This window comes from Dioszegia hungarica (assembly GCF_025882075.1).
Source record: "Dioszegia hungarica strain PDD-24b-2 chromosome Unknown MKK02contig_25, whole genome shotgun sequence".
Taxonomy (NCBI): domain Eukaryota; kingdom Fungi; phylum Basidiomycota; class Tremellomycetes; order Tremellales; family Bulleribasidiaceae; genus Dioszegia; species Dioszegia hungarica.
This window is the reverse complement of record NW_026515779.1, coordinates 1,388,092-1,405,950: the sequence shown is the minus strand read 5'-3', so window position 1 is coordinate 1,405,950 and position 17,859 is coordinate 1,388,092. Positions and strand designations below refer to the sequence as shown.

At 56.8% G+C, this 17,859-nt stretch overlaps 9 protein-coding genes across 9 annotated transcripts; 6 read left to right on the top strand and 3 right to left on the bottom strand.

The window, feature by feature from the left end:
* Nucleotides 1–270: 270 nt before the first annotated feature.
* Nucleotides 271–1,119, top strand: MKK02DRAFT_41039 (uncharacterized protein; the record flags this gene model as incomplete). Its single annotated transcript, XM_053091394.1, has 1 exon — nucleotides 271–1,119. One exon carries the CDS (start codon nucleotides 271–273, stop codon nucleotides 1,117–1,119), a length of 849 nt encoding a protein of 282 aa, XP_052942506.1.
* Nucleotides 1,120–1,372: 253 nt separating this feature from the next.
* MKK02DRAFT_41038 (uncharacterized protein) lies at nucleotides 1,373–2,212 on the top strand (the record flags this gene model as incomplete). Its single annotated transcript, XM_053091393.1, has 1 exon — nucleotides 1,373–2,212. The coding sequence occupies one exon, from the start codon at nucleotides 1,373–1,375 to the stop codon at nucleotides 2,210–2,212; it is 840 nt and encodes a 279-aa protein (XP_052942505.1).
* Nucleotides 2,213–2,664: 452 nt separating this feature from the next.
* Nucleotides 2,665–3,507, top strand: MKK02DRAFT_30472 (uncharacterized protein; the record flags this gene model as incomplete). Its single annotated transcript, XM_053088057.1, has 1 exon — nucleotides 2,665–3,507. One exon carries the CDS (start codon nucleotides 2,665–2,667, stop codon nucleotides 3,505–3,507), a length of 843 nt encoding a protein of 280 aa, XP_052942504.1.
* A 353-nt stretch (nucleotides 3,508–3,860) lies between these two features.
* MKK02DRAFT_20616 (Glycerophosphoryl diester phosphodiesterase) lies at nucleotides 3,861–5,423 on the bottom strand (the record flags this gene model as incomplete). The annotated part of the gene is made up of 7 exons (XM_053086286.1): nucleotides 3,861–4,056; nucleotides 4,119–4,231; nucleotides 4,326–4,492; nucleotides 4,537–4,609; nucleotides 4,653–4,870; nucleotides 4,977–5,174; nucleotides 5,219–5,423. The coding sequence occupies 7 exons, from the start codon at nucleotides 5,421–5,423 to the stop codon at nucleotides 3,861–3,863; spliced, it is 1,170 nt and encodes a 389-aa protein (XP_052942503.1).
* A 3,226-nt stretch (nucleotides 5,424–8,649) lies between these two features.
* Nucleotides 8,650–10,032, top strand: MKK02DRAFT_41035 (uncharacterized protein; the record flags this gene model as incomplete). The annotated part of the gene is made up of 2 exons (XM_053091392.1): nucleotides 8,650–8,877; nucleotides 8,965–10,032. 2 exons carry the CDS (start codon nucleotides 8,650–8,652, stop codon nucleotides 10,030–10,032), a joined length of 1,296 nt encoding a protein of 431 aa, XP_052942502.1.
* Nucleotides 10,033–10,452: 420 nt separating this feature from the next.
* MKK02DRAFT_30468 (uncharacterized protein) lies at nucleotides 10,453–11,136 on the bottom strand (the record flags this gene model as incomplete). The annotated part of the gene is made up of 1 exon (XM_053088056.1): nucleotides 10,453–11,136. One exon carries the CDS (start codon nucleotides 11,134–11,136, stop codon nucleotides 10,453–10,455), a length of 684 nt encoding a protein of 227 aa, XP_052942501.1.
* Nucleotides 11,137–12,368: 1,232 nt separating this feature from the next.
* Nucleotides 12,369–13,583, top strand: MKK02DRAFT_41034 (A1pp-domain-containing protein; the record flags this gene model as incomplete). Its single annotated transcript, XM_053091391.1, has 6 exons — nucleotides 12,369–12,546; nucleotides 12,598–12,617; nucleotides 12,708–12,863; nucleotides 12,952–13,114; nucleotides 13,184–13,257; nucleotides 13,326–13,583. The coding sequence occupies 6 exons, from the start codon at nucleotides 12,369–12,371 to the stop codon at nucleotides 13,581–13,583; spliced, it is 849 nt and encodes a 282-aa protein (XP_052942500.1).
* Nucleotides 13,584–13,881: 298 nt separating this feature from the next.
* Nucleotides 13,882–15,616, bottom strand: MKK02DRAFT_30466 (uncharacterized protein; the record flags this gene model as incomplete). The annotated part of the gene is made up of 5 exons (XM_053088055.1): nucleotides 13,882–14,161; nucleotides 14,207–14,324; nucleotides 14,377–14,704; nucleotides 14,732–15,237; nucleotides 15,283–15,616. 5 exons carry the CDS (start codon nucleotides 15,614–15,616, stop codon nucleotides 13,882–13,884), a joined length of 1,566 nt encoding a protein of 521 aa, XP_052942499.1.
* A 446-nt stretch (nucleotides 15,617–16,062) lies between these two features.
* On the top strand, nucleotides 16,063–17,363 carry MKK02DRAFT_35460 (phosphoserine transaminase; the record flags this gene model as incomplete). Its single annotated transcript, XM_053089181.1, has 3 exons — nucleotides 16,063–16,237; nucleotides 16,272–17,237; nucleotides 17,281–17,363. 3 exons carry the CDS (start codon nucleotides 16,063–16,065, stop codon nucleotides 17,361–17,363), a joined length of 1,224 nt encoding a protein of 407 aa, XP_052942498.1.
* Nucleotides 17,364–17,859: the final 496 nt, after the last annotated feature.

Sequence of the window (17,859 nt, the reverse complement as noted above, 5' to 3'; positions counted from 1 at the left end):
GTGGAAGTCTAGGTAAGATGTGTAGGAAGGTCGTGGGCTTCGCGTTTGGGCTTCACTTGGCGAGTACCACGCACGGGCTAGGTAGCCACGTGGTGTAAGGAATGAGTCGCGATCGCCCGATCAGGGTTCGGGCATCGGCCATGACGCATGACTAAGGTGGAGGGAAAGTGGCGGCGATGGGGGGACGTATAGAAAGGCGCAGTCCCGGTGCCATGCCCTCCCTTATCAGCGATTCACCACACTCATCTCCCCCATCTCCCAATCTTCACCATGCCATACACCGTCCTCATCACCGGCGCCAATAAGGGCATCGGCTATGAAGCCGTCAAGCTTCTCGCCCAGAAAAAGCCCGATGCCATCATCCTCCTCGGCTCTCGGTCAACTAAAAACGGCGAGGACGCCATTGCCAAAATGAAGTCCTCTGCCCCCTCTCATGACTTTTCCAACGTCAAGGTCCTTCCTATCGACATTACCTCCTCTTCTTCCCTCTTTTCTGCCGCCGAGCACGTCAAATCTACCTATACCACCCTCGACGCCCTCATCCACAACAGCGGTATCTCGGAGCTTGACGGGGACGGCAAGCACCCCGCCATCTTTGACGTCAACGTCCGCGGTGCCAAGGACTGCGTCGCGACGTTCGCCCCCATCCTCACTCCTAAAACCGGTATCATCACCGTCGTCTCGTCCGAGGTCGGCGCATGGTACACTGCCACCGTCGACCCCTCCACCAAGGCTAAGCTGGAGGATATTGAGGGAGTCAGCTGGGAGAAGGTGGAGGGGTGGATGAAGGATTGGGAGGCGATGGCAGATGGGAAGGAGGCAAAGGAGAAGTGGGTGCCACTGGACAAAGGGATGATCGGGTCCAAGTACTGCGCTAGCAAGGGGATTCTCAACCCCTGGCTGAGGAAGTATGCGGCCACCCACCTCGAGGTCCGCTTCGCAGTGGTCTGCCCGGGCTACTGCGCGACCGAACTCAACCACTTTCAAGGCCCGAGGCCGGCTTCGGCGGGCGGAGAGAGTATCATTTGGCCGGTGCTCAATGAGTTTGAGAGTGGGAAATTCTACCAGGACGGGAAGGAGATGGCTTTCGCGCAGGAGCTACCGGATTGGGCGAAGTAGACAGAGTAGAAGGGGCTACAGCCGTGATCATAGCGTATCTAGATCTGTAGAGATGTAGACTTGTAGATGTAACAGCAATGCCACTGTCGGAGATAGCGCCGGATTTAGACCTGATTAGTCATCGATGATGCAGGCTAACTTTTGTCAGCTCTAATGTAGGTCAATTGTCTTGATTGCCTCTCTACCCGAACGGCTGTGCATAGACTTCCCCTTCCCCTTCCAGCTCCACCCCGCTTCGTCACAGACCACTACAATGCCCTATACCATCCTCGTCACCGGCGCAAACAGGGGCATTGGATACGAAGCGGTCAAACTCCTCTCACAAGAAAAGCCAGACGCCACCATCCTCCTCGGCTCCCGGACCACCCAGAATGGTCAAGCCGCCATCGAAAAGATGAAGACCTCTTCTCCATCCTCTGACTTCTCCAATGTCAAAGTCGTCGAGCTTGATATTACCTCCTCGTCTTCCCTCTCCTCCGCAGTGGACCTCATCAAATCTACCTACTCCACCCTCGATGTCCTCATCAACAACAGCGGGATCGCCGAGCTTGACGGAGACGGTCTCTCTCCCGCCATCTTTGACGTCAATGTCCGTGGCACCAAGAACACGATTGAGGCGTTCACACCTATCCTCACCCCCAAATCCGGCATCGTCGTATTCGTCTCCTCCCAGGTTGGCGGGTGGTATACCAAGGCGGTCGGACCCAAGATACAGGCGGAGCTGCTAGATGTGCAGAGCACGACGTGGGAGAAGGTGGAGGGTTGGATGGCGGATTGGCAGAAGATGGCTGAGGGCGGAAAGGCGCAGGGGGATTGGGTCCCGCTGGACCAGGGGATGACGGGGTCAATGTACTTTGTCAGCAAGGCCCTCATCAACCCCTGGGTCCGGAAGTACGCGGTCGATCACTCGGACGCCCGCGTGGCGATCGTCTGCCCCGGATACTGCGCCACGGGCATGACCAAGTTTGCGGCGCCGAGGGAGGCGTCAATGGGGGGCGCTAGCATCGCGTGGCCGGTGCTGAATGAGTTTGAGAGCGGGAAGTTCTACCAGGATGGGAAGGAGCTGGGATTTGACACCGGGGTGCCCAAGTAGGCGAGACCGACGGGCAGATGATGGAGGTGAACGACAGGGTCGCATAAGTATCACTAAGATTATAGTAGTATCTAGTTAATCTCTAATACACATAATAGGTGGGGTGCGGTTCAGAATCTCTTGGATAGACAATCTATGACAGGGTGTTGTCTTGCATAGCTAGGCCTGGATTCAAGCTGCACTTACCCCAGCTTCCTTGCCCATGCTGCCGCGATGTCATTTGGCGCAGGTGGAGACCCTACGCACACAGCGAGGAATGCGGATGTACCTGAACTCGGCCATCGGGCATCGAGCAAGTGGACGTGGACGTGGCCGGCCGGTGGAGGTGGAGGTCTACCGGGATGTCTTGATAATCACCTCTCGGCCAGCTCTGACCTCCAGCAGCCATATATCAGCAGCAGCTCCTACTCGCCTCTCCCCGCACCCCCCACACCTACCACCTCATTATCACCATGCCCTACACTATCCTCGTCACCGGCGCCAACAAAGGGATTGGGTACGAAGCAGTCAAGCTCCTGTCCCAGCGCAAGCCCGATGCTACCATCCTCCTTGGCTCCCGCTCCATCCAGAACGGCGAGGATGCCATCGCCAAAATGAAATCCTCCCTCCCCTCCCACTCTTTCTCCAACATCAAAGTCCTCCCCATCGACATCACCTCTTCCTCCTCCCTTCAATCCGCCGCCGAGCACGTCAAATCCACCTACACTACCCTTGATGTCCTCATCAACAACAGCGGCATCTCGGAGCTCAACGGAGACCCCAAGCACCCGGCCATCTTTGATGTCAACATCCGCGGAGCCAAAGACGCGATCGAAACCTTCGTCCCCCTCCTCACCCCCAAAATCGGCATCGTTACCCTCGTCTCCTCCGTCGTCGGTCCCTGGTACATGACGGAGCTCGGCGCTGACACACCCCTCCACAAGAAGCTGGATGATTACAAGAGCGTATCATGGGAGAAGGTGGAGGCATGGATGGCGGACTGGCAGGTGTACGCGGATGGCGGCAAGTCGGAGGACCAGTGGGTGCCGCTGGACAAGGGGGTCATTGGGAGCCGGTACTGCGCGAGCAAGGCGATCCTAAACCCATGGATCCGGTGGTACGCTGCCAAACATCCCGAGCTGCATATCGCGGTGGTCTGCCCCGGATACTGCGCGACGGAACTCAACAACTTCCAGGGGACGCGGTCGGCCGCGGAGGGAGGGGAGAGTATCATCTGGCCGGTGTTCAACCAGTTTGAGAGCGGAAAGTTCTACCAGGATGGCAATGAGATGTCGTATGATACATTCAAGTGGTAGGAAGGTACCGGAGGAGGAAACAGGAGTGGTCAGTAGGGGTACTTCGTAATCTGCAGACAAAGTATTTTGATAGGCTTGTAGCAAGTAAAATCTAGCTTAGATCAGCATCTTATATACGCATGTACTGGGATGGTAGTATCTTCTCAGGCTTCATCACATGCCTTGCGCGATAGGAACCAAGGGAGACGTGTGGAGGCACCTCCTGATACGGCGTGTCGGTCGATCCTGAGAAAGGTCAGGACAGAATAGGCTTTCCATAAACTTGTGACTTCTACTCTATTGATCTATTATACTTCTTCTCATCCTGAAGCCTGTCGGCTGCTTTTTCTTTCACGCCTGGCTCCTCCGGTCCCTCAGAACCCCTTGGTGGACAACCCATCCTTGGTGACCTGGTTCATCGCCTTCAGGCACCCCATGACCCTCTTGTAGTCCGCCTTGGGTGCGAGGTACTTGCCGTTGCGCTCGAGCTGGACCCGAACATCAGAGGGGTAGTCGGTGATGATACCGTCGACACCGAGGTTGATGAGAGGCTCGATGGCGTTCTTGCGGCTGGGGAAAATCAGCACCTGCCTAAGAGAGGCAGAGCGGACATAGAGAGACGCTGAACTCACTTGATGGTCCAAGCCTTAACCTTCATCCCGAGCGCGTGGGCGGTGTCGACCATGTCCTTGGTGATGAAGGAGACGTAGCCAGGGGACGAGGCGTCGGGGTTGGTCGAGGTGTACTCGGGAGTCAGCTCGTCTTCTGGGAGGGGTAGCTTGGGGATGGGCGATAGTCATGATGGTCATTGGAGGACTAAGGGACTCATCGAAACTCACTGATGCAGCAGCAGGAGCGAGGTTGTCCGCGTTGATCTGCTTGGCAGCCCGAGCAACACGCTCGCCGACAGTCGCACCCTCAACCTTGGTCAGGTCGATACCGGCGAGACGGTTGGTAGCACCAGGGCGGAGGTTGGCGATAGTGGTGGCATTGGGGTTGTTGTAGACTGCATGTCAGCACAAGCCTCGCCGGGAGTAGCTGTTCACTGACTGCTCGCGTCGCTGATCAAAGCACCAGTACGCATAGTCGGCCACTGCTTCTTGGACAGCACAGCCATGCGCCACTGACGATCAGCACGATCTAAATGATAGTAGAAGAAGACTCACGTCGAAGGACTGGTGGGTGATGCGGTCCATAAAGGTCGCATCTTTCTTGGCGAATGACTTGTCCATAATGGCGATAAAGTCTTCGGGGCTTCGGGTAGCGTTGGCCTTCTCGGGATTGACCTTGGTTTCGATGTTATAGAGGACAGGGTCGGAGGTGGCGCAGTCGACAAAGTCGAACATCTCGTCCATGGTGGAAAGCTTGGTGCCCGGGTAGACCTCTGAGATGTCAGCTGAGGCATAGTCATAGGGAGAGGTGGTAGAGGATAAATGATGTGGATTAGGAAGAGACCCAGCTAGAGAGAGACTGAAGGAGTGAGGACTCACCGGCCATAGGGTGAGCAGTCAACCTCAAGCTCCCACAGTCAAGAGTCTTGATCTGAGCCAGAGTAAGGTTGGCGACGCTCTTGCCGACGTAGGGGAACATCTTGTCGTCCGCCCAGGCCGCAGCGGTATCCTTGCACTTGGTCTTGTCAATGATCTCGTCGTGGTAGATAAGAGCGACGCCGTCCTTGGTGATCCCGACTATGATGTTAGCTGAATCCCAAACCGTAGGCGCAAAGACTCACCGTCAACCTCGAGACTCGTCACACCGGCCAGAAGACCCCAGGCGAGAGCGGGGAGGGTGTTCTCGACCGCCTCTCCGGTTCCGCCACGATGACCCTGGAGATCGAAGTACTTTTCGTAGAGCCATCGCTGCTTCATCGGCGAGGCAGAGGCGGTCGCTTGAAGAGCGACAAGGGCGCCGAGGAGGATGCTGGGAGTGGAGATCATCGTTGTGAAGTGTTGTGGGTGGGCGAGTTGGTTGAGTGTGGGGTGAGAAATGGATGAGGCCGAGAGCTGTCACAGCTGCCACCTATATAAGTTGCAAGGGTGGGTAAATCGGCAAAGAGTGGGGAGGCTTGGCAGAAACGTGTTGCGTCTTGCCCGAACATTATCCGCTTGTGAGCCACGTGAGGATCCGTCAGGCCTGGAACGTGCTAGGTCAGTGCTGGGCGCTCTTCTCTTGGACGGCGCATGTGATCCTGACCGATAAGGGAGATCTATGATGAATGCCAAAGAGGTCGAAAAGGACCTTGAAAAGGACAAGGAACAGGCCAAGGAACAGGCGGGGAATGTGACGGCGGACTAGGCGGTTACGGCATGTTTCGGCGAGTGGCAGATGAGACTGAGTGTGGCAGCTGTCTATGGCCAGAATTGGGATCACTCGCCGGCTGCTGCAGAGTACCGCTGGCCTAGTGAATGTGGTCTGATAAGCACATATGTCGAGAGCACCACACGAGGTCTTGGTGAGGCACGTGCAGAGACGTACAGCCAATGCGCACGGCGACGATCACTGGAGGAGGTATGCCAAGCCTCTTCTTTCAGCGGCAACGTGTCGGGATCTCGGCCGCAATTCGACTGGTACGGGATTGCGTGACGACTCAATCCCGAGCAGGGGTACATCTAGGTGCATGCGATAGCGGGATCTCGCGGAGGCATGAGTCAAGCATGGTGCGCGCTGACCTTCTACCATTTATATTGATTTGGTCTGAGCTGAGAGGAAACAAGCTCACTCTTAGCTCATAATGTGAGAGGTTTGGCTCACAACATTTTGACTCTGATCTGCCAGTCTCGCTAACTTGCTAACTGGATTGTATACGGGTCAGTGGGAAAAAAGACTTATCCCAGCCCTGGAAACAGCGCTATGCATACGGGTCCATGTTTCTGAGTTCCCGTGCAATGCTACATCCCTCCCTCACGCAAGCGAGAGATCTGCCCTCAGCTTGCTTCCCCAACGCTCTTCCTCGCCGACTCTCACATGAAAACCGCTCATATATAACGGACAACGCCAGTGGAGAGTGAAGAGTCAGGTCCCGGAGTGTACAGGTTCTGCTGGGAAGTGGCGTAACTGGAGGGGAAAGAGCTGACAACCGAGCGTGACATGGCACTTGGGCTATTGCTTGCCCCGCTCGTAAATACATACGACATACCTGTCGATGGGGTAAGGGAGGACGCCTGGCACCCCGAAGTGCCCGACCGGGTGTAGCTGGTATCCCATGGCTCCGACTTCTCGCTCGCGCTCATCGAGGCAGTGTATCTTGACCAATCGGGCGCAGTATCCTCCTCGGCGCTCGACCGAGAGATCTTTTTGGCAGTGGCAGTGGCGGTGCTGTCCGTACTGCCTTCGGAGGATGATCCGGATCCTGGACCATGGGAGATGTCGGTCTCTGCGGAGTCGTCCGTCCTTTTGAACGACTGAGCTCTGCTGAGTATGGCTGACTCGGAAGCGCTCGGGTTGTACCGAGACTGCCAGAAGGAGGGGATGGAAGGATCGACGCTGCTTGCGCCGGAATTAAGGATCGGGTAGTGGAGGCAGATGGTGATTGGAAAGTCGAAAAAGACGCGGATGATTTAGCGCTGCACAGGTCTTTGTATTGCCGTAGAGCTCCTCCTATACGAGGAGAGTTGACGAAAGCTTCTCTGAAGATGGTTTTAGCTGCTCGGCCGAATGACTCTGCGGCGGCGCGGCGCATCTTGAATAGAAGGTAGGGATCAGTGACGCGAGTACGGAGGTTGTTTTGTGTACTGATAGGGGATGTGAGGGCTGCGGAATGGAGATAGAGGGAAGAAAAGAGACAAAGAGAGAACTCTCGAGATGTAGCAGGGTCTCTTTTATAACCGCGGCCTCTGCTGTGGCTTCTATACCCCTGTGGACCACGCACGCTGTGTGTCAGACCTATCCCCTCGCAGTCTCGCAGCATCTGGAATGCACTCGTATGGTGTAGGCCCTTGGTCTGATGCGCCTCGTACATGTATGATGTGAGCTGGACACGAATGGGCGGAGTTTGGGGAGATCCGAGTCGAACGTCGACATCCTTTGGGCTTGTCAAACAGTCGCGGGTCAGCACAGTGACCGACAGCCGCTAATAAGTACAGTGAGCGATCACTGTCCCACGGTCTAAAATGTTACATGTGGCACTGCCTCTGCTTCGCGAGCACAAGAGCTCACCGTAGTGCAGAGCGTAGGAGGTCACCGTAGCGCAAAGCGGAAAAGGCCGCAGATACCTGATGAGCTGGCGGCGTCCGAGAGTACTCATGACAGATGAGCTTGCCTTAGCCTAGTCAGCAAAAGATTTGGTTGACTCATTACCTGAGTGGACCATCGCACGGGATTTCATCATGTCGCTAGGACTGGCCTTTTTTGTCCGAGCCCGCCGATCCCGCTTTGCGATCCTCGCCGGGTGTTTATCGTAAAGAATCGAGACACTGCAATAGTACCGACATGGAGCGCATCGTGGCCGATCAACAAAGGGCTAGTTGTTGACCACCAGAATTGTCCGTTTGACGGAACCTGAGCCAAGTTTGCATACGTTCTCGGGAACCCCTGTCTTTCAAACTCAGTTTCCGAATCCCGTGGCGTGCAGTGACAGAACCCCGTCAGGGGTCTACCCAGTGTACCCTCCTCCTTCTCTGCGACTATCGGCGATTCGGAGTTGTGAAAGTGAGGCAGTCTTTGCATCTAAACAACAGCGGCGCGAATCGGTGGAGTCCGCATAGCTGTGCTCCGTGCCTGAGTGTTCCGGGTATGGCGCTTGCAGACCTAGCCATGACCAAGCTCCGGGATGAGTCTAGTCACCAGACCCCACGCCTGTGAGCTTACTGATACCGCTCTACCACGTCATTTTAGGACTATTGAATGTGTGGCGGGAGGGAGGCGAGTTGTTGACTCTCTATCGACTCGATACCTCCCGGCTATGGCATATCAGTCGAGCCGGATGGGAGATCACAAGAGCGGCTGGATTCTGTACATAAGAGATCGGGCGTTGAGCAGGAGAGCCTCCTCTCAAACAATCTTTCAACGTTCTGCACCTCGTCAAGTTACAAACCCCCAACGTCGAACAGGTCTTGGAGGACTGGCCCCAATTCCCATAACCCCATCCGAACTTCTCTAGCCACATAGCTGGTGCAGCTTTCCTATACCCGACCTCCCCCAATTATCTCCTCGACCTCGCCGCCTATGCCCAAAGCCGAGAGCAAGCGGTTTGCGGATCGCAAGGAGGCTCGCTTCGACCCCGTGAAATCGGCTACCTCAACACACAAAGTCGTATCAAACGCCATCTTCTCTCACCTCTCGGATATACAGGCCAAAAAAGTCGGCCACAAGTACTGCTTTGAGGTGTGCGTGGCGGTAAAGGTGCAGAGTGGGCAGGATGCTATAGGAGAGCACTTGCGGATCGCGCTCAAGGTATGTGGAGTAGGCTTGACGTAAACGGCGCGGGCGAGGAATGCCAACTTCCACGCTTGGCTGGGGCTGAGCTGAGCTGACTCGCAGGCGCGCGGTATCTCTGTCCACCTCAATCCTCGAGAGAGTACCGGAACGGAGCTTCACTTCCTCCTCGCCGTACTCGACCCCATCGATAACTGGATCTCCATCCCAGGGTGCGAGACGGTGACGTACAACCAGATCGTCGAGGTGGTCTGGGAAGCGGACCTACAGGCCACAGCGCTCCGGAAGTCGCGTGTGGCCCTACCCACACTCGGGCTTCCTCTACGCACCTTTGAGCTCAATGCCTTGATCACCAAACATCCGGTCATCAGCAAGAAGCTTTGGATTTTGCGTCTTCACAAGCCCCTCCCTTCTCCTTTCCGCGTCGTTACTGCACCTGCGCTCGCAGTGGCCGACTTGCCTCAGCAGCCCCCGGTATCCCCCGAGTCGAGCTCTATCTCCCCCTCCAACACCATGCTTACACTCGTCGACACCGTCCTCCCCACACCCTCCTCCAAGACCAAACGCGTCGACACTCGAGGCCGTCGGGACGCCTCACCTCCTTCGTCCACTGTCGGACATGTACCGCGCTTCTCCAGCAACACGGCGGTCAAGAGGGACGAGAAGGGTCGGCCTATTCGCGACACATCGCGCGAATCTAGTCCAGAGTCGGAGAACAGGGACCGCCGCGTGGCGCCCAAGAGGGTCTGCGCGGGCAAGGGCGTCAGTAGGGGTGAGCGGGGAAAGACAGTCAAGGTCAACAAGGGAAAGGGTAGGGCTGGGGTGAGAGGTGGCAGAGGCGGACGCAAGCGTAGGGAGGACACGGGGTCAGCCTCGGACAAGGAGAGGGAGGTCACATCGGAGTCGGAGCCGGAATCGGAGGACGAGCCCGAGCCTACCACCTACATCGGGCACCGGATCTTCTTCAAGTCGCCTCCCCTCGGCCGAATCGACTTTGATCTGACCAAGGAGACGATGGACCGCAAGGCGGCTGAGAGGATGGCGAAGCTCGGCGAGCCGGGACCATCCGGTACAGTCTCCATGCTCGAGAGCGGTACGGCGCATGGCGTATGCCCGCATTGCAAGGGGACCGGTATGGTCAAGGTGGGAGCTAGCTTGACCAGCCTGGATTAGGAGGCAGCGGACTGAGTGAGCAGGAAGGAGGCTGGGTGGCAATAGATCGCGGTGTATGAAACATGAGGTGGCAAAGGTTCCGCTGTAAGCTCGTAGTTGCTAAGCTTTGGTACTTTGGTGTGGCTTGTGCTATTATTATTTGATGTATCATGTCAGTACATGTAACGATATGAGGCCCTCATCAGGTGTGATTACAGCCTCAGATGACAGAATGCTGAGCTGGCGACATGAGTGCAACAGATGGCTGACGCGCGCTTTCAGCAAGCGAATTACAGCACGCGGAGAGTGTGTAGTCATCTTTCCTGTCAGTACCATGGGTGGGACCTTCAGTACATCTTTACATTCGATGGATACTACGGCCGCCATCTTGCGCAAAGACCCCTGACCATGCCTTGGCTGCGCTCCACAAGGTACAGGTTGTCAGTACCCCGCAATGAAGAGCCGCGAGATACGCGAGTAATCTGTACCGACCGAGTCCAGAGAGGGCATATAAGAGCTGGCTCCGCATAAAAGCAATCCAGCGGCGCTAGTGGTCGGGGGCCTGGGGAACGATTGGGTTCTGCCGAGTCGAGGTAGCAAAGTCTTGAAGGCGTCGGGTAAGTACAACGTTGTGATCACGCGGGGCTCATCCGGTCCGGCGGTCTCGGAAGTGGAGGGGTAATCATCGATATGGACAGTATTGGCGGATGAGCAAGGCTCGGGCGCATCACCGTCACACTCTGCGTCGAGCGGGGAACCGTCTGTCGAAGCAAGAGGCTCGGCGCTGTCATCGTGGTGCTGATCGGCCCATGATTGCTTCCCGAAGGAGAGAGCTCGTTTGATGATAGGAGACGTGTGAGCCGTATTCTTGTCTAGGGGATGCCAAGCGCTTTTCAAATCAGCCATGCGTTTCAGCGCAAGCATCCAGCCGCTTGATGACGCTGACCCCGCCGACTCGTGGACAAGGGCAGAAGGAGACCTGCAGCCTCGCGTATTGAGAGACGCGGCGAGGTATTGCCTCAGTGCGCGCAATATTCGGGGACTGTTTGAGAACGTTTCTTGGCCTGCCGTCTCGATGACGGAAATGAGGGCTTGGACCCATCTTGCGCGGGGGACGGTCGACATCGCGTTGAGTAAGGTTATGGGTAGATGGTCAGGGTCGTAATGTTTTCAGGTGGGAGCTCGGCGCTCTGCGAGTCAGAGGCGTTCTGTAGGGACGGACGATAATATGTGAGAAAGTAGGGAAGAAGACCATAGGGGGAAGGTCAGCACTAAGGGCTCAGATCTGAGAGCCGCCAGATAGAAACTCCGCTCTCCCCGAGCTCCAACTATCACTTCAGCCCCCGCGCGAACGTGCGTCTCTCGTAGCTGTACCCAGGAAGGCAAAGGGGCAGTACTGCGCTGTCCGCGCTGCTCGAACGCGTCCGAGGCCGGCGGGGTGCCAACATCCTTTGACGTCCGCAGCAACGTGGCAGTCAGAGTATCAGTGCATCACATCAGCGGATCAGCTGGGGATTATATCAGCATATCAGTACAGGGCATCGTGCGCCAGCTCGAGAGGATCCCGAGACTGGAGGACCGACAAGTCCCAAGATTGATTGATGAAGTACAAAGTCAAAATCCACGCGGTCATTTCGCTCAACTCGGAACTCGACCTCCACCTCCTGCTTCATCCACCCATATCAAACCCACAACGCCATGATCTCCGATACCACCCTCACGAACCTCGCGAACGGACTCGGCGTCGCCGCGATGGCATGTATCGTGCTGTACCACTTTGTCGCGGTGAATGGGAAGCGGATGGAGCAGTCGCCATAGGAGGGGAAGGGAAATGAATCAAGGGGTGCGAGAACTGAAGGTATGTGGTCTTCCCGCCGGTGTGACTTTGAAGTTGAGGGCTATACTGACTGAACAGCCAACAACCACTGTACTACCACCACTAGATCAACGTCACACTACCAAAATGCCGACTTCAGGCAGGTGACGAGCTGAGATAGGGGGATTAGGGGAAGGAATGAGGAGGGAAAGGGGTCTGTGGGCGTTGGCGGTCCAACAAGCAAGGGGGAGGAACTCTTTGTATGCATAGCACGCTATAGATGGCTCAGTCTAGGCGGCGCGAGAGCTCTCGTTGAATATCGGCAAGACAGCGACTTTCAGGACAGCATAGTGCCGCAGGGTCGAGCTGGAAATGTTGACCCAAAGTTGCCGAAGGGACCCGTTGTCAACTGTACTTTATGCCCATCAACCCACTATCTCTCCTTCGACCTATCTCTAACGCACTACGACCATCCATCACCCCCTATCATCACTCTTATCGGTCCATACACCCAACGCCATCAGGATCAGCCTCACGCAAGATGCCCAGCCCAAACAAGAAGGAAATCACGGACGTTGGAGATATCCCGACACTACACGACCTATATGCTTCTAAGGAGTTGACGCCGCTGAGCGAGGCGGAGCTGATTGACGAGATGGGGGACGCGGAGGGGTACGCGGCGGATGAGAGCTTGAACAAGCGGGTGTCGATATGGCGAGGTGAGCTTATCCTTGCTTTTGGGTTCGGAAGCGGTCAACCTGACTGAGTAGGCGATATCACCGTACTCAAAGTTAGTCCTTGGATCCCTCGCCCCTTATCGCTCTATAGCTCTGCCACGCTCTGTAGACCCCATCGAGGGGCCGTCACGCTGATTCCGTAGGCGAGCATGATCGTCAATGCGGCCAACTCGTCATTACTGGGTGGAGGAGGTGTCGATGGGGCGATCCACCGAGCGGCCGGAGATGAGCTGTACGAGGAGTGCAAAACACTAGGAGGGGCAGAAACGGGAGAGACGAAGGTCACTGGCGCGTACGATGTGAGTACCAGCTTGTCCGACCTGGCCTGCAGTTGGCCCCTACGACCGGCGGGGTCGAGGAACGGAGAAGCAGACGCTGACGCCACAGCTCCCATCGACGTTTATCGCCCACACAGTCGGACCCATCTACTCCACTCGTAATCCCGGCCAATCACAAGATCAGCTGGAGTCATGCTACCGTACCTCGCTGGAGCACTGCCAGGAGAAGAAGGCGGAGACTATTGGATTCTCAAGTATCAGTACTGGGATCTGTGTGTTCTCCTCTCCTCTCCCCTTCCTTCTTCAACTACTTGAGACCTAGAGACTTGCTGATGTGACAGATGGATATCCCATAGGCGACGCAACACATGTCGCCCTAGAGCAAACTCGGATCTTCCTCGAGAAAGACGACTCGGTAAGTTGGTTTCTCCTCACGTCCTCCGCCTTGACTTTCGGTCGTCCAGGATGCAGCTGACCTCTCAGATCAAACGAGTCATCTACGTCGTCTTCTCCGCCAAAGACGAGCGGGTCTATCGATCCCTCGCGCCCATCTACTTCCCTACGCCCGCTGCACCCGCTGCGGACTCTGCCGCCGAGCCAGCTGTGGACGCCGCCGCCGAGACAGCTCCGGAAACCAGGACCGAAAGTCAGGTTCAGCCGCAGGTCGAGCCAACGCCGGAGGCGGAAACAAGGGAGGAGAAACGTTCAGCGGCAGAGACCATATCCGAGGCGAAGGCATGAGGATGGCAGACCGGCCAGGCTCGATGCTCGGCAGCTAGCCCGGTCCTCTCTCGGGCGATCCGATATAATCTAGTACCCTTTAACCTAAACAGGCCTCGTCATCAAAGCTATACAAAGACTATATGTACTCTGCACAAGAACTAACATCCCTCCCTCTCCTGTATCAAGGAGGCTTGGTCGTCATCTACAACACTTTACTATAGCTATATCTTATCTAACGTATCCCTACACAATCCCAAAACTTATACATCCCCTCCTTCTCCCACTCCCTCTGTCCCTGTCCCTGTCACCGTTCGCATTATCCCCTAGGTACCAACAACCTCCCCAACACCCACCTTCCCAAAGCCTTCACCACCCCCATGCCCGGAACAGCCCCCGCCACACTCTCAACAAGCGGGCTGAGCCCCGCATGGTGTTTGCTCCGTGGGTATCGGTCTTCGATTGCACGGCGGACTGACGAGTAGAGGAGGGCGTCATCGACAGCCCAGAGTTGAGTGAGGAGGGCGAGGCGGGATGCGAGGAGGTTGGAGCGGTCCGTTGCCGGTCCAGAAGAGGACGCAGTGGAATTGCCGGCTTGTCTGGCTTGTCAGCTACAGCTACAAGTCCGGGACAGCTGGACTTACGCGGAGAGAACACTGCTCATCAATCGCCTTCTGTCCGCATTGATGCCAGTCGAGCTGCTGCTATCCTCGCTGATATGTCGGAGGTGATGACCGGCCGTGATCCGGGGTGCCATCGGGCCTGTCATTTCAGCTCTTTTCCCCTAGGTTTCTGCTTGCCAAGGATAGCTCACCGACAGCGACCTCGCACACCTCTATTCCCACCTCCCCTAGCTCCTCCCGCAGTCTGACGGCAGTCTCGTCCCTTGCCGCTCGTACCACCTCCATTGCGGCCACTCCGGTTGTATCCGCCGCTGTGTGATTGTTGACAAAGACGATCCGTCCCCGTCGACCGTCAGGGTGAGATGGGAGGGACAGTAGATCCTGAAACTCCCGGATGACCGAGAGCGGATCGAGGACGTTGGCGCGGTATAGCGAGATGAGGGTAGACTCGTCCGTCTCGAGCAGGCCGGAAGGGATTGGTTGGCACGGCTCAGGAAGAGCAGGGCGGGGTTCGTATAGCTGTAGCGGAGCTTCCAGGGGGCTCACCACGCCTCTCGGCCGAACATCATCGACGTCCGCCTGCACCGCTTGGTAGTCCTCAATCATCTCCATATCGGGCGAGTCGGGTTGATAGTCCCGGTCCATTCCCTCCCCCGGATCGTTGGACGTCCCGTCCCTCTCGTCTATTTCGCCGGTATCCCCGCCATCTACACCATCGCCGGTCTCGCCTCGGCTAGCACATACGACAGCGACGAGCCTCAACCCGTTCTCCGCCGCGTACGCGCGGACGGTCTGACCGGCGTGGCTGAATCGCGCCCGGCCCTTCCCCTTCCATCCCGGAGATTGGGTCTCGGGGTCCGTCATGATCGGTACGATACATCCTGGATGGTGTGGATATCGCGACCGAAGACGTTTCTGGGCGGTGGACCACATGAGGAGGAGGGAGGAGAGGGCATGCGAAGTAGGTGGGGAGGAAGGGGATGGGAGGGCGAGGAGGGGGAAGACGGTATAGCCGGATTTGGCGAGGTGGAGTGTTAGAGATTGGCCAGCACCTGAAGGTCAGCCAGGGATATGGTGATGATGGTATAGTGACCTACCTTCTGCGGCGCCGATGACGACCACGGCTAGACCCCTACCGCTCTCGCCGTGACCTGACCGAGTCCGCTCATTCTGGGGAACGGGCGGAGTGCGGGGTGGTGCATAGCGCACCAGCTGCTGTCCACCTAGACCGAAAGATATGACCGAGGAGCGGAACCAGTCGTGCACCAGCGACGCGGTCGCCTCGACCGATAGGGAGATGAGGGCGGTGATGTCTTGCGTGAGCGAGAGGAGCTGGAGCGCTGATGCGGACGGTGGGGTGACCGCGACTGGTCCAGAGTAGTTAGAGGATGACGATGAGCCGGTAGAAGGAGCAGGGCCGGACTTTGACATGATGGCCGGTGGTGGAGACGTATCGGATGGATAGGAGATGCCAGATAAGGGTTGTTCGACACCACCCCTTCGCTCTACCTCTCCACCAGTATCGGGCTGCTTTGAGACACTGAAGGCGCTATGAGCTCATCGGAAGCGTTGTGGCTAGCCGATCTGGACCTGGGCGAGCTATAGTAGGGGAGTGAGACAGTCTATGAATGAGAATGGTGAAGCTGAAGGGTTGAGGCACGCACGGCCGGCGCAGAAGCTTCGTTCAGGAACGTGTTTCAGATTGTAGCTTTCCCACGATTGTAATTACGTCATTGACTGGGCCTGTTCGGAATTCGCTCAGAGATGGCGACAGCAAAGACCATCTATCGACTCGATACTCTATAGCTGTGAGCCTACCTATAAAGTTCGCGTCAAAGCAACTCAGGACCACCACTCACTCAAGCACTGTTGACGAGATGTCATTCTCACGCTCGGACGTTCACAACTTTGCCGCCGGGCCGTCGCCCCTCCCTACCCCGGTCCTGGAGGAGGCTGCCAAGGGGCTCTTGAACTACAAGGGGACCGGTATGGGGATTTGCGAGCTCAGTCATCGGAGCAAGGAATTCGAGGCGATCATCTTTGGCGCTGAGGGTGAGTCCACAGCTGCAATTCAGCTGACATGTAGCCAACCTGCGCAAGCTCTTGTCTATCCCCGACAATTACTCGGTCCTCTTTGCCCAAGGCGGCGCTACCACCCAATTCTCCTCCACCCTCCTCAACATCCTTGCATACCGCCGCATGCAACACAAAGCCGACACCTCCTATACACCCCCTCCCGTCGACTATGTCGTCACCGGTACCTGGTCGGCCAAGGCGCACCAAGAGGCGCAGCGCCTCTGCATGCCCCCTCAGCCCGGAGCGGAACCCCTCGCCCATCCCCGGATAGCGGCCACTACCAAGCCTACCAAGTACACCACGCTGCCCAAGGCGGACGAGTACTCGTTCTCGCCAGACGCGGCCATGGTGTACTATTGCGAGAACGAGACCATCAACGGGATCGAATACCCCTTGGACCAGTCCTCCCCTTGTGCCTTCCCATACGACAAGATCCCCGAGGGCGTCCCGCTCGTCGGCGACTACTCTTCCTCCTTCATCTCCCGCCCTATCCCCCATCTTGAGCGCCACGCCGTCATCCACGCCGGCGTCCAAAAGAACCTCGGTCCTGCCGGCGTAACGGTCATTATCGTCCGGAACGACTATCTCGTCGATACCACCGAAGCTATGAAGCTTGGCGGTATACCCCCCGTCCCCATCCAGAACGAATACAAGATCCTCGCGGATAACCAGTCTCTCTACAACACACCGCCAGTGTTTGCCATCTACGTCTCGGCGCTGGTGTTGGAGTATCTGCTGGCAAAGGGCGGGATAGAGAATCTGGAAAAGACAAATAGGGAGAAGGCGAGGGTGTTGTACGAGACGCTGGAGAAGGCGGAGGCGGCGGGCACAGTGAGGATGGTGGTAAGGGAAAAGGACGCGAGGAGCTGGATGAATGTGGTGTGGGAGCAGGTCGGGGAGGGGGCGAATGAAAAGTTCTTGAAGGGGGCGGATGGGAAGGGGTTCAGGCAGCTCAAGGGGCATCGGTCGGTCGGTGGTGAGTTTTGGGCTATTGAATAAGGGAATGCGCTGATGTTCAGGGATACGAGCCAGCCTGTACAATGCCGTGACGGTAGAGTCGGTTCAAGGCTTGAGCGAGTACATCGACGGGTTCTCAGCTTGACCAGGAGGAGTAGACGACTATGGCTTTGTAGGCGGCGTGCGGTTGACGACGCGGCCCCGCCGCCGATCGCCCAAGCAATTTGTCGTTAGGTTTGCCGAGACCTGGCTCACTACATTACTGAAGCCGCCAGTCTCATAGTCTGACTTGGAAGTGTACGGCAGATTGGCGGAACGTTATCAAGGAGAAGGAGACATGAGCATTTCCCTTTCCCCCTCTCCCATTCTCCACCACCCATCTGTTACATCCTCCTCCTCAACTTATTCCTCAATACTCTGATCTCTTCACCGCACATACAAGACCTGAATGGCCGTTGTTGGGCGAGGAGATACAGGCTGAGAGGGACTTCACTGACGGCTGGGACAGGCTTTATTTGTGTGCAGGATATGGGGAACGAAAAAGGTCAATATGGACATTACGGCGCAGTGGAACAGCATGCTGTTAACTCTGGAGATCCTCCCCCTCCTCTCCGCCCTCACGACCAGATCAACTGCGTCCA